Raw genomic sequence first — 17,813 nt, 5'->3', positions numbered from 1 at the left:
TTCTTATAAATAAAAAATAATATTGCACAACATGTAAGTAATCGGTGTTTATTTAAAAAAAGAAACAGCGATTTTGGAGTCATAAAAGTCATTAAGAAGTATTGTATTTTGAAACATTATTTTAATAACATTTTAAAATACTATTAGACTAGATAATATAGAAAATATTGTTATTGTATTAGTTTATTTATTATATGAATATTTAAAAAAAAAAGTTATATTGTTATTATAATAAAAATTAAAAAGGGAAATTGTAATAAGGGTATTTCAGTTTTAGGTGTTTCCTATATCTCGTCGCTTTCTGTCTCATTTCTCATCACTACTTCGGCTGCGTCTTCCTTAGTTTAGCGCAATCTTTAATGGGTAATTTATAGTGTTTGCAATGGTGTTTGAAAAGTTTACCAAATACTTGCAAATCTACCCAACCTAAATAAAACAAACATTTTAAATTAAAATCGAAATAATATATGTAGTGACATGTAGTATATTATAATAATGACATGATGTGGTGCAGTTGTCGATGAAACAGTGTATTTTAGCTTCGATATGCAGCTGTAAAGGTATTGCATTAGTAATGATAAATTTATATTTGTCTAAACTTTGATAACATCAAATAATTAATAAGGCGAGTTGTTAAAACATTTAAAAAAGATACATATTTTAATTTTTATAAATCCAACGAAAATAATTTCCTTTAAACCAACTGTTTTACAGTTTCACGTCGAAGATAAAAAAAATATGATTAAATTATATGTAACGTGTGTAGTAAATGTTTACATTCTTTTTTCATGCTTTTAGCCAAGAGGCGATCTTTACGTTCTATGTACTTTTTCGCGATAGTTTCATCTTTTTCAGTATTACCCATGTACGTGATAAAATACCACGTTGCCATACAATGAGGTATGGAATTTTCGTACCAAATGACCCATTTCATACAATCATGGAACGCATCTTCTACAATCTGAAAATTGTTTATCAATACAAAGTTAAATTTGAATTTTTTTTACCAAAAACAAAACAAAAAATGTACTACACGGATTCTAAAAGAAAATTAAACCTATAAAGTGGTCGTTATTTTTTTTAAAATGAATTTAGAAAATATTATAAAGGTAGTGGCAAGTATGCCAATTACACGTCGCATTATTACATCTTTAAGAGGACGCCATATCGCTCATTTTTAAGGAGTAAAGTATAGGCAATTTTTTACAAAATCTTAACTTAAAGGTTTAACTGTGATGTGTTACTATTAGTCCAGTAATTAGGACTCGTTTTTTGGTAGTTAAATTTTTTTTTTGGACTATCACAGCATCATTGACAGCGATTCTATTATATAACAAAATTATCTGTACTCCAGTATCCGTATTTTTCGATATTCCTAAAATACAACCGAAGCTATATAATTTTTAAAAAAGTCCTTTATTAATTAATTAACTATTTATTAACTGGTTGGAATACTAAAAAAAAGGGCCATGATAGAACACAGACAATGTTGTTGTCTTAATTATGTTAAAATTTGGTTTCTTAGTTTTGATTATAGCTTTTGTAAAATTAATCCGCGCAAGGCTGGTTTTTTGAAGAAAATAACGGATGTGTGACGCCCTCTTAATGTTTAATTACCCGATTTAAAAAATTAAAATTAACATTATTTTATTGATTACTATAATCAGGGATTAGCAAAATAAAGTACCTTTTCGACTAAGTACAAAATACCAATAATCAGGGATTTCTTATATCATAAAAACTTAAGATAATTGTAGAGTAATAGAACTTTATACTCAGTCATTTACAAAGTAGTTTAATGTATACATTTTTGTGCTAAAAAACAGTTTAAATTGAATCAATTTAACTCAAATGATTAAGTTACGATTCTAACTTTAATTTAATACAAAAGTATCAAAACAATTTTTGTAACAAACAATATTGAAAACTAATTTTGAGACTAGTGGAGCGTACCTAATAATATTTTTTACAAATTTTAATTCGATTCGACGCTTTTTCAATTTTCAGTCCGGCTACAAATTTCAGTTCAGCTGCAGTTTTTTCTTCAGAATCTACTTGAGTTTTTAGTTTTTTATTATTTCGTGCTGGTGCAAATGAAAACAATAAACACTAATTATTATTAGTCAAACCAACGTTTTAGGGTTTTTTACATATTATTAGGTGATTATACATAAAAAATGTAGTTAAATACATTAGATAATTGTCTGCTTAAACAAATAACGTGTTATTTTCAAACAATGCCCAGTCCTGTTTCAGGTAGTAAACCCGTTAAGTAGCTTATAACATTTTTAAATTAAATTTATTTTAAATGTTTTTTTTTTCAAACTACCAACTAAATTCTATTTAATTACCTTCTTCCGTTGATTTATTTTTGCCACACCTGAAAAGTAAACGTTAATTTTGAAAATTATATTTTAAAAACCAAAACTCTCGGTTTGGTTGTATTTTTTATGCAAGTTTTAAGCCAGAAATAATGTTTAAAAAGTTTTTCAGCCGAGTCTGCAACCACGAAAGAGCATTTTCATGTCCCGTTGAAGTACCGAATAAATATAGATTAGTTGTGGAATTATAATTTAAAAAAAAAAAATTACATGGAGCTACCAGTTACAGCATAAGCCAAGGAGATTAAAAAATTATGTACAATCATGTTTCTGGCTAAAATTGTAGTGTTTATTATCTGGCCAAAAGTAACTTAACGTTTAATATAGAGAATTAAACTGTTTTGAATTTATTATTTAGTTCTAATTTGAACGTTGAACGTACATCATATCTCTTATCTCCTATATCTTACCCCTATCCCTACCCCTATATCCCACCCCTATCTCCTGTCCCCAACCCCAACCCTATCCCACCCCCACCCCTTATCTCCTACCCCTATTTCCACCCCACTTCTTATCTCCTACCTCTATTTCCACCTCCAACCCATCTTCGTGTGGTAACGCTCTTTTGGTAACGCTTTTTTCGGTTATTTGCCATAGCTAATTCCACCCCTTTCCCATACCCACCTCATCTTCAACCCTTTCGCTTTTTTCGTTACGCTCTTTTGGTAACGCTTTTATGGTAACGCTTTTTTCGGTTATGTGCCAGAGCTAAGACATGAAAATGTCAAAAAAAATACTTACGAAACATACGCTGCTAGACTAAGTAAAAGAATAATCTTGATATTCATTATATAGGTATATTATCATACATTAACAAGTATAATATTCAACAGTTAAGTTATACTGTTTGACTCGACTGTATAACATCACACCCTGTGTTATTGCAGTACTTTTAAGACAAAATTCATTTACTATTCTACAATCTATTGGCATAAGACATTTCTAGTTTGTTTTAATATTTGTATACACAGGTGCACATAAGTCGTTCTTTTACCATTTTAGAGAAGCGTCAATAAATCAGGTCGGCTATGAAATTCTAAAAACCCTGTAAGTGTTATTCTAAAGTAAAAATGTGTAATTAATTATTTGGAATTTCAAGTATAGAATACATTTGTTGAATTTCGTATATATTGCAATATTTTTTTATGACTTTGTATTAACAAATACAATAGTTGTGTCTTGCCCCTTAAAAAAAAAAGTAGTAAGTAGTAAGCAAATTATACAAATTATAATTTTTAGAGGGATCTGTGCAGTATGTAGATAATGATGGCACTTTATTACGGATGTGTCCTTCGATAGGATTATACATAAGTAGACAATTTTCAAAATCATACACAAAAGAACTTGAGATTGATTCAACTGATGGTACTTGTATCCTGAAAGATAAAAGTAATACAGAAAAATAAGCTTATTGTTAGTTAACATAAACGATACAGTACAACAGTTACGACTTGGATTTCCACAAGATATACTTTTACCAAAGGACATAGCAAAACTTCTTATATGAAGAAAAGTAACAAATAATAAATCCAATTAAATTTAAAATTAAAAACAATGGTAATTATAATGTAAAAAAAAATCGTCGTCTATTCATTACATATTATATTATCGTTTATCGTATTATTGTTACTATACATAATAAAATCTGACATCATTAAATATTGTATATACACTTAAGGTAACTAACTGGTAAGGAGCATGCAATATTATGCTGACATATTATCTTAATTAAAAAAAATAAACCAGGAATAAATGGTAAAACTCGTCTAAAATTATATACACTGATACTTTTACGAAGCCCTTGTCAGTCTTTTTAAAAATTTCCTTTGTTCTCGACCGAGTGAGCTATCTGTTTTCATATAGCCTGTGCCGCCGTAAGTTTAAGATATACAATAAGTACATTTTTAGGATGTTTTTCTCGATTTTGAAAGAAAGAAGTGATGAACTTTTTTCAGAACGATACTGATTTGTCGATGATACAAAATATCAAACCGGGTTTTTTTTAATTGTCCATCTTGTATAATACTGTTTTATCGGTATACTTATGTCTAAGATTATTCGTCGCCTGTAAAACAGCTGTATACAAAATAATACCGCTGTGTACAGCTATGCCCGACCCCACTGTGCTGGCTTTTTATTCTTAATATTAGTGCATATAGAAAAAAATTCACTGAACGACTAATAGCCGAATTTGTCCTTGACATTGTTCATTTTTTTTTCGATGAAAAATAATTTAATGTAAAATAAAAAAAATGTTTTACCTTAAGACTTTACCGATCCGGTTCAACGGTAATATTCATTTTTTAACGTGCCTGTATATGAAATGTTTAATAAGGACATATTGTTATTGATCACAATTTGTAGAAAAATATAATTTTGATAGATTACAATCAAAGTAGCTACAGTTGTTAACTTACTGAGGTTGTTTAAAAATTATAATGTCACACAGTTATGTGATCCTAACCACAATAATCTAACCGATAATCCGTCAAATCAATTCGAGATCGTTTAACAACTCAAAGGTCTAGCCATTGTTTTGGATTAAACATAATTGGCATAAGGCATTTTGTTTTAAATTATTTCTGAAAATGATTAGTCAAATTATAATTAATTATAACACATCATAATAATATAATGTACGTTATTCGAATTTAAGTATTTCGATATCGTTGAAGTTGTTTAAAATTTCAATATTTTAAAACCGTTAAAACAGTTTTTGTAAAACCATAATAAAAAAATGTAAAAAAAATACTATTCCGTCCATTATTACATTTTTTTTAATTAAGTATATTGTGTAGAAAAACAAAGTCGAAACTCCGCTTTTTAAGTAATGTATGTACACGATAAATCACAAAAAAAACAAAAATTAACCAGTTGTGTGAATAAAATATGAACATAATATTTACACTGCAAAAAAATATTTGGATTGTGATTTTTCGGTCGAAGTAAAAGCCCATCCAAAAGTCACAAGCAGTACGTTTAGTTTCAAAAGCTGATCAAGTCGATTGTTGTCCAAGTACCAACTGCACAATTTCAGTAAGTATTTCTATTAAACTCTAAAAAAGTTTGTAATTATGCTAAAACTAAAAAGGCATGAGCCTAATAAGTAAAAAGTTAAAGTTTTAAAAGTAATGCAATATTCAACAAAATGATATTAAGATTTTCCATTATAACTAAAAAAGTTTCTACGGTACAAAGATTTAAAAAATACAACATCATAGGGAATTAAATTTTGCATAATAAACGTGTACAATTTTTTATTTTTAACAATTTTCTGTAATCGCCAAAAATAAAATTCTAAAATTAAAAACATGCAAAAACAAATTTTTTTTTTAATTTGACCTAGTTTTTAAGGTAAATATTACATTTTTTTTGAAAAATCATACATTTCACACCGTAGACTAGTTTATTTTACATCAAATTAAAAACAAAACAAAACATAAAACCCGAATTATAGAAATTTGAAAATAATTATTTCTATATATTTTATAAGAGAGTGGCTGCGATCTAAAAAAAAAATGCCTATATTTTATTAAAAAATAAATAAATTTAATACTAAAATGTAGGAAAAAATTGCACTTATAATTTATTGTTTATTTGATAATTGTATAAACATTAAAATATAATATAAATATTTAAAAAAATGTTTTCATCGTCCGTGTTTTTTTTTTTGTTCATCTTTGTTCTTCTTTTGTTCACTACATCTTACATATTTTTTATAACTTTATTTCTAAGGATATTTTTTAAAACGGATTTGACGTTCTCTCTAAAATGTTATTTTCTTTGGGTTGACTAAGAAGCATTGTGCGTGGTTAAGTTTAGACGCTTGAAAATTAAGTGCATAATATCGTCACTTCATAAAATCCAACTTAAATAACAACATTAAGTTAAACACTTTTTTCTAATTACTATTTTGAATAGTGTAACACACCTTTTCGATGCAATGCAATTTAAATAGTTAACAGACTTGTTTTTATCTTCATTATAGTTCAATAACTAATTTAGGCCAAATAAATATCTTTTCAAGTTAGATTTCTTTCTTTCAACATAAAAAAATCAGTTTAACAGTCTAGGAATAATTGTGAGTGGTAAAAAAGTGTATATATATTTATATATTTATTTATCATATAACTGGCAAGTGGCATAAAACTGCCTTGCAAAACCATACTTAACCTTCTCGTCTCTGCACCGAAGGTAACTGTGATTAATATAAAATGGTTTTTATTTATTATTATTCGCAGATAAAAATGAAATTCTTCTGTTTATTAACATATTTTTTCTTCGTAGTTGTTTTGGCAAATGAATATGATAATTATTTTATTTGCACAGTTATCGACTAAAGGTAGTTAAAATTTGAAAAAAAATTCATTATTTCACTTTTTTATAGAGTATTTTAATGGATTATGTTTTCATTACAAGTTAGTAACATTTTTATTCTACAAACAAATGTTTTTTAAGTTTTTAAAATCCACTGCTTTTATACATATTTTTTAAATTATGTATCAGCTGAAATCGTCAAACTTGCTCATTATAAAAATGATTTAACTGTGGAAGGTAGATCTGGAGCAAATAAGATACTATATTTAAAGTAATATAAGTACTAATGTATTATATAGAAGCTTTGTTATATGTACCTAATTGTCAAGTTGTTAGTAAACGAAAAATTATAGTTTTTTTTAATAGTTAAGAAAAGTACACTAGATATGTAGAATAGTGTACAGAGCAATATAATACCAAAATCTTCATTTGTTTATTCTAGATGGATTGGAGCATGTAATTAAGACAATGGTTGATGATGTCAAAAATGACAGTACCTACAACGATTTCTGTAATCATAGTTATAATAATAATAATAAAAAACCATCAGGACAAGAGTAGAAAAAAATACTTGAAAATAATATAAAAACTGCATATCAAATTTTTCTTTATGCAATAATTGATGAGTGTTGTAATTATTATATTTTTCACAAAAATATAAATAGAAGCTTTGGGGGAAAATACTGATGTTAGCTCCATCAACCTCGTCTGTTTAATATATTATTTTATTCTCATCGCTTAAACTACTCATCAACTCAGCCATTACATATCATGGGTATTCTCTAGTCTATATATTATAGTTTTTTTTTCTTTGACCTTCGTCTTCTAATTTATAATTATAATATAATGTAATAATTTATTATAGCAAATCCAATTCGATGTATGATTAATATATGTAATGTCAATTTCAGGCACAATTCATTTTTTGATCGCTGTACCGGGTAATTGTTTTTTGTTGAATTTTATGAAATTATTTCCTATATTTTAATCCTATAATGAATTTTCCAAAGATTTTTCATGTTTCTCATTAATTTATGTGTTGTTAATTTTAGATCAAAGGGAAATCATTCCCAGAATTGAAGGTAATCATTTTCATTGTACTTAACGGAAACCACTCAGTTTTTTTGTTATTCTTTATGCATACGAGATTTTTATTTTTATTTCAGCATTTCCAACTCTTCACTATTGCAAAGTAAATATTTTTATATTTCAAATTTCATACTTATAAATATTTTGAGAATAATCATAATATGTACCTATTGACAAACACCAATGTGATATATAATGGGTTTCAATTATAAAAAATATGTAAGTACATTTAAATATATCTTGTTTTAAATTTTAGAAACCAATTATTTCCTCCAAAAAATTATAAACGACATGGAACGTATATTAGGTAAATGTAAAATTTTTAAAAAAATAGCCACATATTTTTGTAGTTTTAAAGGAAAACTCGATTTATAAACGAAAGTTATAAAACTATATAGATATGTTTTATGTTTAAGCTTTTAAGAACCGTTCGAAAAATAATTTAAACCGTTTATTTGAACATCGCTATAATATAAAAATGATTTTTTAAATGATTTATACAATAATATTTTGAATTAATAATTATTGATCTAATTAATCTCAGTTACAGAGTGAATATTATGTATAAAATATATTAACCTGGTTTTATTAACTGCATAATGATTTCATGTTTAATGTATTTGTTGTAGGATTTAAATATTATGGATTCGATGAAAACCTAAGTAATTACAATTTTTTTGAAAATCGTAAATAGCATTAAAAGCTTGTTTTAGAGCTGTCGATATTTGCTTAGTTTTATTTATTTAATGTTTTATGTCGAAACATTTTATTTTGATAAACTAAACTTTTTGTTGAGGAGAGAGAGAGAGAGAGTGACTACAGTGTTAATGTGTAATAAATTCTTTGGTATTTCAAGTATAGAAAGAATACATTTGTTGAGTTTTAAGACTAATAAGTGGTTGTACACAAAAAGTTGGCTGTTTCGCAATTCTTTGAAATGTAATACAATAATTATGTATAAGAAGAGACTAGAACATTATTCATTTTTATTATAAACTTGGTCATTACACATCATTATTTTCATAGAATTGGGACCATTGAAATCCCTTGCAGGCAAGAGAAGAAAATATGTTGTTCTAGCTTTAAAGAGTATAATCAGACGTCGTGTATTAGGTAAATATTATTATGGAGTTATGTGGTTTTTGAACGCAATCAATATATTTATGTTCAATTTAATAACGAGTAAGCTAATTTGAGTAAATTAAAAAAATATATATATCAAATTTTTTAGATAAATCTGTGAAGCATGTAGACGATGATGCCTCTTTATTACTGAATTGTCGTTTGCTAGGATTATACTTGAGTGCACAATTTCCAATAATATACACAAAAAAACTTGAGATTGACTCAACTGACCGTACGTGCATCTTAGCGGATAAATATGGTGCCATAAGAAGATACAGAAAAACAACTGATGACATAAACCAACCATTAAAATCACTTGAGGAACAGTTACGACTTGGACGTTCACAAGTTCCATCCACATCCTAACCTAATGTTAGACAAAAACACTAGCATTTGTATTCTGTTCATTACATAATATAGTATAATTTATATTAATATTATTATCACTTTACACATTATAAAATTATTTTATATCATTATATTTTGTATAATATTTTAAAATTTCAGATTTTAATCAAATCTGAAGTTGTAAAATATTATACATACACAGTGAAAGATTTTTCAATAACATTTTCCATATAATACATTTTTTTGTTAGTACATAATAAGATATGGCGTAAAACAGAAATAGACATCTATTTCTGTTTTATATCATATCTACCAATATAAAAAATAATTACCGAACAAGTAAAGTTGTATTTTTTTATCTAATCTATTCCTACTATTTATTTATGCTTCTAAATCCATTCCTTATTGTTCTACCTTTATTAAATGACTGTGCAAATTCGGGTGCCAGGTTCATCGTTTATATTTCTAGGAGACAATTCGTCCTAATGGTTATTTTATAGAGATTTGATGTTAGAGGTAACATAACCTAATTGGAATTCTAATGTGAGTGTCATAATAATAAAACAATGTAGAATATAATATTATATATATATATAGAAAAAATATCCTGGCTGGTCAAACACAATGGTATTGGATTGGCTTGAATATAATTTAATTAAGAACAATGCAAGGTACGAAAACTAATCCTACATAATATTTTAAATCAAAAATAATTGTCGATTTCAATTTTTTTTTTTTTTGCAACGAATTATTTAATGCTAAATTCCAAATATGTAAAATTGTTTATGTGCATGTGTATTGATTTAGTGAAGTGTTTTTTTTTTTGTGAGCTATTACTCATGTTTTGTTATTCTCATTGCTACGAAACTAAAAAAATAAGACACTAAAAACAATGAAAATGTATTGTATTTTTGCACACAGGGTCTTTTATGTCTAACGCATTAAATAGTACAAAACATCTGGTACATAGACTATTGCACCAAAATATGGTTTTATATAACTTTTGCCGCCTAATTAGGTTTACTAACTTTTTATTTTGCAAATTGTGTTATTTAATTTGCTATAGATAATATATTATCAAAATATGCAAGTATAATTAATATTAGTATTAAAATATGAAAAAGCGAGATACTGCTAGCGCTCCTCGTGGGTTAATCGTGGAATTTGTTATTTTTCACTGATGATCCTTGTTATATAATTCAGTCGCGTTTATGATAAAAGCCGGGTTTAGTTATCACTTATCAGTAATTATACTGATAAGAAATGCCGCCGCCCGCCTTTCGAATTATTATTCCACTATCCGTATATCCATTCGTCATTCGATAAAAAGTAAAAACTATTTTACCTTGAATATTATGAGGCTTCATTATTGAACTATGACTATATTATCAAAACAAAGTTTAAAACATTAAAATATTTGTCATAAACGTATAGTGGTGTAATTAGGAAAAAATACGAAGCAAAATAACTGTCCCGTCGTGAACAAAATATTTTAACGTTTTTCTTTTCTTTATTTTTTCAGTTAAGTTGCAGCTGCGTTATTATAATATACAATGTCTGCCAAGGTAGTGTAATACTTAGTAAATAATATTCTTTATTTATCATAATATAACAGTTAGTTTATACTTCTTTTCCTCATAATGAATAAAAGCTATTTAAACGTTATTGGTAAAGAATACTTTGTGGTTAATTTTTAGAGTCTTATAAAATATGAATAAGTATAATTTTAGAATTGAATTGTTTTACTTGGCTGATTCATCTATCGTGACAAAGTAATTAATGGTATTAAAATTAGGTACACTGCGACCACTAATTTTTACTTTCTTTTTATTATGTTTTAAACATACATGCAAATATCTACAATCGTCCAATCTACACCATTTGTAGTAAAAATTCATTAAAACCCCGTTTCTAGCACACCCAATAATTACAAAGAAACAACAATAATGATATATTAATATTTTAATTTTAGTTGGAATTTGCGGTCCAAATGACGTGTACTTCTTGTGTTGAGAAAATTCATGAAAAACTTTGTCAAATTGGAGTACCAAAGAGTGACATACAAGTGTCATTAGATACGGGTATAGTCATTGTTGACACTAATCTGCCATCATCACTGATATTAACTACAATAGAATCAACTGGAAATAAAGCAGTCCTAAAAGGTTATGGAAGTAGTAGCCGTAAGTTGTATTTCTTTTATAGTTTTTTTAATTTTATACTAAATTTTATATTATTGATTGATTTAAAAAAAAGATTTTAACATTGGTGCTGCTGTTGCTATGTTGGGCGGAACGACTGGGCATAGTGTTTCAGACATTAAAGGTGTTGTGCGGTTTGTGCAATTAAATGAAAAACAGTGCATAGTCGACGGTACAATTGATGGATTGTCACCTGGAAAACATGGTATACATGTATATGAATGTGGAGATTTATCTAATGGATGCGATAGGTATTAGTATATGAAACAAATATTGTAATTATTGAACATAAAGTAGTTATTTTTGATTTCAGCATTGGTAATCACCTTAATTTAAAACAGACACTTCACGGTGATCGAACTAATGATGAAAATCATAGGGTATATTATACTTTTGGATTTTTGTGTTGTTAATATTATATTAAAATAGTGTATATTGGTAAGGTGCTCTTAGTTTAAGATCCTTGATTATGCCTGATGTAAAAATATAACTACGGATAATGTGCTTTAATTGCTTACTCCCTAATAGTTGGATAACCCAACTATAACTAGACAACTTTTTTATAATCCATCTTGAATTATAAAAAAGTATTCTGTTGTCAATCTCAAAAGTAGCCCATTGACCACAGTGATGGAAATATCAAGATTTAACGGGTTATATGGATTTTTTTTTAAATATTGGTATCATAATTATGTGATTAATTTAGTTTGTAAGTAATCAAGTGAAAATGTTGTCTAGTTGATTAAAAGTATTGTTAAATAACAAACAAATATATTTAAAAAACTACAAAATTACTATTATTGTCCGTTAGAAAACCAATGATATTAGAATTTGTGGTAAAGGTAATTTAAAGTACATGAAAAAAAAAGCAATTTAAATCAACAAAAACTACCTACTATGAGTATAGTAGGTAGTTTTTGTCGTTACTTACTCGTAAGTAAATAGCAACTGGTAATAATTTTAAATGATACATAAATTATTGTAGGTAAAAAAAGTTATTGCCCTCTGAAGTTTGCAAATTTTGTCGTTTTTCTTGAAATGAACATGTTTGACAACAGGTCCCTTTTTGCTTTCTGCATCACATTCAATGTAATATAATAAAACACAATATCTGGTTACATGTCTTTTACTTGAATGTTATCTCACTCAACCGGCTCAATTAATAAGTTATGAAAAAGTACTGTATTACCCTTAATGTGAATCCAATAGAAGTTACTGTTTTCAGAATAACTTATTTGTATATTTAAATCTATATTTTTGTTACAGCACACGGGAGATCTTGGTAACATTATTGCGGATGAAAAAGGCAGAGCAAATTTTTATTTTAAAGATGATGTATTGAATGTTTCAAATTTAATTGGCCGTTCTGTTGCTGTTACTGAAAATGAAGACGATTGTGGCAAAACTGAAAACAGTAGATCTCAAGTTGATGGCAATTGCGGGAAAAAGTATGTTACCTTTTAAAGATATTTGTTAAAAACCTCTTTTAACGCAAAATGAGACACTTTACAACAATTTTAATGTATAATATACATATAAAAATGTTATCATCGTTGGTAATTGCCGAAGACAGAATGATTTTTGATACTGTAGCGCTCATTTGATAATATTTTATTTAATATATGTATGTGAATATTTTTGTTTTTAGGCTAGCATGTGGAATAATAGCCAGGTCTTCGGGTTTATTTGAAAATAATAAAAAAATTTGTGCTTGTGATGGTGTTACATTATGGGAAGAAAGAGATGTTCCATTAGCTGGTCCTGGCAGGCAAAGAAATAAAAACAATTGAATAATTATACATTTATGTGATTAAAATTGTTTATAATTGTATATTAAAAAACAAAATTAGTTCAAAACTGGTAAGCGCAAAGGTATTTCAAGTGATAAAAATAAAGATATACTACACTGACTTAATAAAACATTGTCTCAATTGTTATATGATATTCAAAAGAGATTAACCGTTAAATATAACTGTTTGTTTAATAAAACAAACAAAATATAGCTAATGTACATTTTTAGCCATAGAACAGAGGTCATTTGATGGTGAATTTAAAGGATTATTAGTTGTTGTATTCATAGCATCACTAACAAGCTGTTGTATATTGCTTGGCAATGTGCTTACATCATTTGGAAACTGGTCTAAATTCAAATCTGAAATGTGAAAGCTAGATTAATAAAGTCATACTACTATGAATAACACTTAGTTAATTAATAGAAATTGGGTAAAAATAAAGTTGATAAGTGGTAATCAAATCACTTCTTGGTTTCGGTTGGAAGCTATGAAATAAATATTCGGGCTCAACTTTGACAAATATTAATATGTTTTTTTTTGTTCTGACTTTTTCAGAATACATATTATTTTTTTGGTTCACTTGTATATAAGATAATTTAAAAAAAATGATTATAATAAATAAATAAATGTAGTACAGAACCAAGTTAAGATAAAATAAAAAGTATAGTGGATTGAATTAGAGAAAGAAAGGAAGGATGTAAGTTTTTAAATAAATAACCTAACTTTTGATGATTATATAAAAACAGTTATTATAAACTTACTGTAAATAGAATGATTGTCTTCATTCGAGTTTGGGGATTCATCAAATTCTAAAATGTAAATTTAATAAATAAACATAAATAACAAATAAACAACAAATGGTTTACCTTCATTCAAACTGGCATCACTATCAGTGTCATCAGATGTGCTCATATTGCATTTATCGAGCAAGACTTGTGAAGGTGATAATATCGCTTCACCTTGGTTAATTGACTTAATTTGTTTTTCCAAATCTTCCAATCTTTTGGCCAATATTCTATTTAAGTATAATATGATCAATTATAATAAATATGTAATACATAATTTGGTAATTAAGAAACAATATTGTATACAAATATACTATTTTAAAAATAAAAAGTTTTATAAACACTGTTTATTGAGTCTTAAATGTTATAGTGGTTTTAAACAAGTATTGTTGAAGACCACCTCTACTGAACAACGCCACCCCCCCCTTTTAAATAATATTTAAAAATATATAAATATGAGATATATGCATTTATACTTGTTAGTTTTTTTCTGATGATTAAGCGCCAATGTTTTGTCTTGTAAAGCTTCGAACAATGTCTGGCACAATTTTCTCATGTCTGCAAGAGTTGTACTGTTGGAAAATAATGCTTGTAAGTTTCCAGATTCCAAAATTTGTTGCACTATATTATAAAAACAATTTTTTAAAACATGACTAACTATCGTTTATTGATTTTTAGTTAATGGACTAACTTTGTTTACAAGCTGCTACTTTCCGTGTTAATGATGAATTAGTAATGTTAGATAAAGACATTTTTTGATTTGAATTTGATAAGTTCTAAATACAAACATAAATTTATAGTCTAGTTTATTTATTTAACATTAAAATTTTAAAAATATACATTTAAGCCACAACAGTATTTAACGCTAAACGTTTATTGATTACTATATTAGAAATTGTAGTAACTAACTGTTAATTTCTGAACCGTTAGTTACTATATAGACAGCCTTAATTAGGAGTCAAGCTGATGACCCGACTCAGAAAAGGAAACTACCATTCTAGACAGAGTTAGAAATAGTCCTACATAGGCTATTTAAGCTCTTTCCGATAATTAAAAAAGAGTGGCCAACTCAAATTTACAATCGTCACTTATCGCTTTAAATCACTATTGAATTTTGTAGTTAATAGTTATGACGATAAACTTAGGTTGGTCACGCATCTAATTAAAGCTCTTAAGTATTATTTAGTGCACACTATCCAGAACAACCGAAAGAAAAGTGCAGAAGTTACAATGGTCTGCAAGAAAATAAAATTATTCTAGGTTAGCTGGCTCTTTGCAAACGTATGTTTTTTTATATTTTTGAGTGAAAAAACCTTAAGAACACCGATGATGGTAATATTACTGCCGAAATACGCATATACGCTTAAGTGTATTATTTTTTTAAATATTTCATTATTTTATTTCTTGACTAGAATAGGTTTTCTATTTAATTTTTGTTGGTAGTAATATTTGTTCAGATTAATCTAGAATGCAAGAAATCTAAGAGCTACTAACAATTTTTATTGCAGACCAAAGTTATAAAATTAAATACATAGTTTTACATTTCTACAAAATACCATAAGCTTAAAGCGACATAAACCTGGAAAAATGTTTTGTTTTTTGTTACAATGTCCTTTTCGGCCACCTCTAATCGTAGTCTTTCATTTAAATACCTAAATTGCATGCATATATATATATATTTAGTTATTTCTATACATAATGTAGAAAGATAACACAGTTTATGCGTACTTGTTTTCTGATAATATACTATCAATGTCAATAACAGGTTGTTTTTTGTTTACATTTAATGCAGCTCCCAATTCACTATTTAATCGTTTTATTTTCTTTCTAAATCCATCTCGTTCAATAATTAATTCTTGTTTATCATCTAATAGTAAGGCGAAATCAAGTTTTAATTGTTGATACTAAAATAAGTCCAATGATGAAGTATAATATGAGTTACATTTTTCAGTTGTATTAAATCAAATAGTGTAAATCCGTAACATACTTTCGAATTAATTATTTCTAAATTTTTTACAAGTTCTTCTTTACCATTTGTACTTATTAAAATTGTATTAATGCAGTCTTTGACAAATCCACCAGCTCGTAAGACCTGATGACAAAAAATATAATATATAATGAAATATGAATACATTTATATAACATGAATTAATTCTATACTCGAAAGTATATTTCGTAAAGAGCGCAAACTATCAAATTTTAAATTTAAATTGACAGTTAAAGGCAGTTTGTGTTTAATGAGCATTTTTTTCATTAGAGAGATAACATACATTTAAATATTTTATTTTTATTTTAGTACTATAAACATTTTTTATGTGATAAATCACGTAGCTTAATAGGCATAATGGCCCAACACTGCCATCATGAAATAGTTCTTGACAAATTCGCTATCCGGGACGGGTCGGCAGTCTGTTGCTGGAGAGGTGGATGGCGGCTCCTTTTTCACAGGACGGTTGCTTGTCTAGCAAATGGAACGCCCTGAGTTTGACTGAGTGTCGAACCAGTGACAGTGAGCGCTAACATACTGCCACCTTACCCACTCCTTCTTAAGTGATATTAAGTTATTAAGTGATATATAACCAATATAATTATAGAGCTAGATCATTTTTACAATATAATAATTAATTAGTCATAACTAATAACTACACATCTCTCACTTGATTGTCTCCTTGAGCATCGCGTAGCTTTTGTCGGATATCTTCTGTTTCTAATCTTAAAAGTTTATTTTCTTCTCTTAATTTACTAAGAAGTTTATCATAATTTAATCCTTGAGAATTCTGAAATAGTCAATATAGTGTACAATTAATATTAATCAAAGATATCTATACTGAAGTACACATACAAATGGATTGATGTGTAAGTACAATTTAATTTCTAAATAAAGCACGAGTTTGTACTAGGATAGAGCAGATCACCATTTAATGGCAATTAAAAATCAAACTCAATGAGGCTAGATCCCCCCCCCCCAAATTTGATGCTTTACCCACTATGCCACACAAGTTGACTATTTTATAAACCGTACACTGTTGTAGGTATTATGAAACACTTGATTCTCCAAAATTATCTTGTAATGATCACGTTCTATTCTACATTTTTCTAGTTCTTCAGTCAACACAGTTAGAGCTGCAGTTTTGCTATTGAGTTTACATTCCAAAATAGTACTCTGAAATTAGATTTAATAAACAAAAAATCTACATCAGTATCATAATAAAACTTCAACGCTCGAAAAGCTACAACATATTTTTATTTCAACAACTCACATCCATTTGAAACGATTATAATAGATGTTTGTTTACGGTAATTCGTGTACAATTCTGTACTCGAACGTTAAACAAAAATGTATGGTGAAATGAAGTTGACAGCTCAACAGTATTGCGCGTTTTATAGAAGCTCTAGTCTCTACACATAGAAAAGTAAATACAGTGGTATTAGTAGTATGTTAAAATAAGTTTGAAGAAGATCTATTTGGAAAAAGATTAGTTAATTAGATTAACAGAAATAGTAGACCCTTTATTTTGATATAGGTGCAATTATTTATTCATAAATCATAATATTTTTATCTACTGATTAGAACTTAATAGTCCATAGATTATCTTTAATAATACCTATGGTCGTGATAACGAGAAACGGAGTTGGGCTCTTTTTTATAGTCTTCATGAAGTGTACAGTGTGGTTCTTATCGTGTTTACCGGTCGGAATATTTGTGTTTGCTACACTGTCAAATTTGTGTTGATATTTCATACTAGCTAACACTTAACCTCTTTGCTTTGTGTA

General features: G+C 27.4%; 2 protein-coding genes across 4 annotated transcripts; one reads left to right on the top strand and one right to left on the bottom strand.

The window, feature by feature from the left end:
• The first annotated feature begins 10,530 nt into the window (after positions 1-10,530).
• On the top strand, positions 10,531-13,817 carry LOC126839184 (copper chaperone for superoxide dismutase). 2 transcript variants are annotated; one of them, XM_050574301.1, is made up of 7 exons: positions 10,531-10,589; positions 10,783-10,825; positions 11,233-11,443; positions 11,517-11,712; positions 11,775-11,841; positions 12,728-12,909; positions 13,110-13,817. In XM_050574301.1, the coding sequence occupies exons 2-7, from the start codon at positions 10,814-10,816 to the stop codon at positions 13,249-13,251; spliced, it is 810 nt and encodes a 269-aa protein (XP_050430258.1). In that variant the 5' UTR covers positions 10,531-10,589; positions 10,783-10,813; the 3' UTR covers positions 13,252-13,817. The 2 variants fall into 2 exon arrangements, with proteins under 2 accessions (XP_050430258.1, XP_050430257.1); XM_050574300.1 differs by lacking the exon at positions 10,531-10,589 and having other exon boundaries at positions 10,596-10,825; positions 13,110-13,811.
• LOC126839183 (coiled-coil domain-containing protein 149) lies at positions 13,295-17,787 on the bottom strand. Of its 2 annotated transcripts, XM_050574299.1 has the most exons (12): positions 17,645-17,787; positions 17,300-17,438; positions 17,062-17,202; positions 16,697-16,816; positions 16,027-16,131; positions 15,768-15,943; positions 15,619-15,691; positions 14,731-14,815; positions 14,516-14,660; positions 14,121-14,269; positions 14,016-14,063; positions 13,295-13,613 (listed from the first exon to the last, which is right to left on the bottom strand). In XM_050574299.1, exons 2-12 carry the CDS (start codon positions 17,303-17,305, stop codon positions 13,465-13,467), a joined length of 1,197 nt encoding a protein of 398 aa, XP_050430256.1. In that variant the 5' UTR covers positions 17,306-17,438; positions 17,645-17,787; the 3' UTR covers positions 13,295-13,464. The 2 variants fall into 2 exon arrangements, with proteins under 2 accessions (XP_050430256.1, XP_050430255.1); XM_050574298.1 differs by lacking the exon at positions 17,645-17,787 and having other exon boundaries at positions 17,300-17,600.
• Between the last annotated feature and the right edge of the window lie 26 nt (positions 17,788-17,813).

The sequence above is a fragment of the Adelges cooleyi genome, unplaced genomic scaffold (assembly GCF_023614345.1).
Source record: "Adelges cooleyi isolate 19-005CV unplaced genomic scaffold, UGA_ACOO_1.1 ACOO_flye_CR_arks_rails_tigmint_CR_PRNA_30, whole genome shotgun sequence".
Classification (NCBI taxonomy): Eukaryota; Metazoa; Arthropoda; class Insecta; order Hemiptera; family Adelgidae; genus Adelges; species Adelges cooleyi.
Note: the sequence above shows the minus strand (reverse complement) of the source record. Positions and strands in the feature narration are given on the sequence as shown.

Bases quoted from the DNA above. Each gene is read 5' to 3' on its own strand.
- LOC126839183 (XM_050574299.1), bottom strand. The intron at 16,817-17,061 runs GTACGGTTTATA...TGACTATTTCAG, and splicing joins TTCATAATACCTACAACAGT to AATTCTCAAGGATTAAATTA. The intron at 14,816-15,618 runs GTTTATGTCGCT...GTTTGTATTTAG, and splicing joins AAAACAAAACATTTTTCCAG to AACTTATCAAATTCAAATCA.
- LOC126839184 (XM_050574301.1), top strand. The intron at 11,444-11,516 runs GTAAGTTGTATT...TTTAAAAAAAAG, and splicing joins AGGTTATGGAAGTAGTAGCC to ATTTTAACATTGGTGCTGCT. The intron at 12,910-13,109 runs GTATGTTACCTT...TTTTGTTTTTAG, and splicing joins GATGGCAATTGCGGGAAAAA to GCTAGCATGTGGAATAATAG.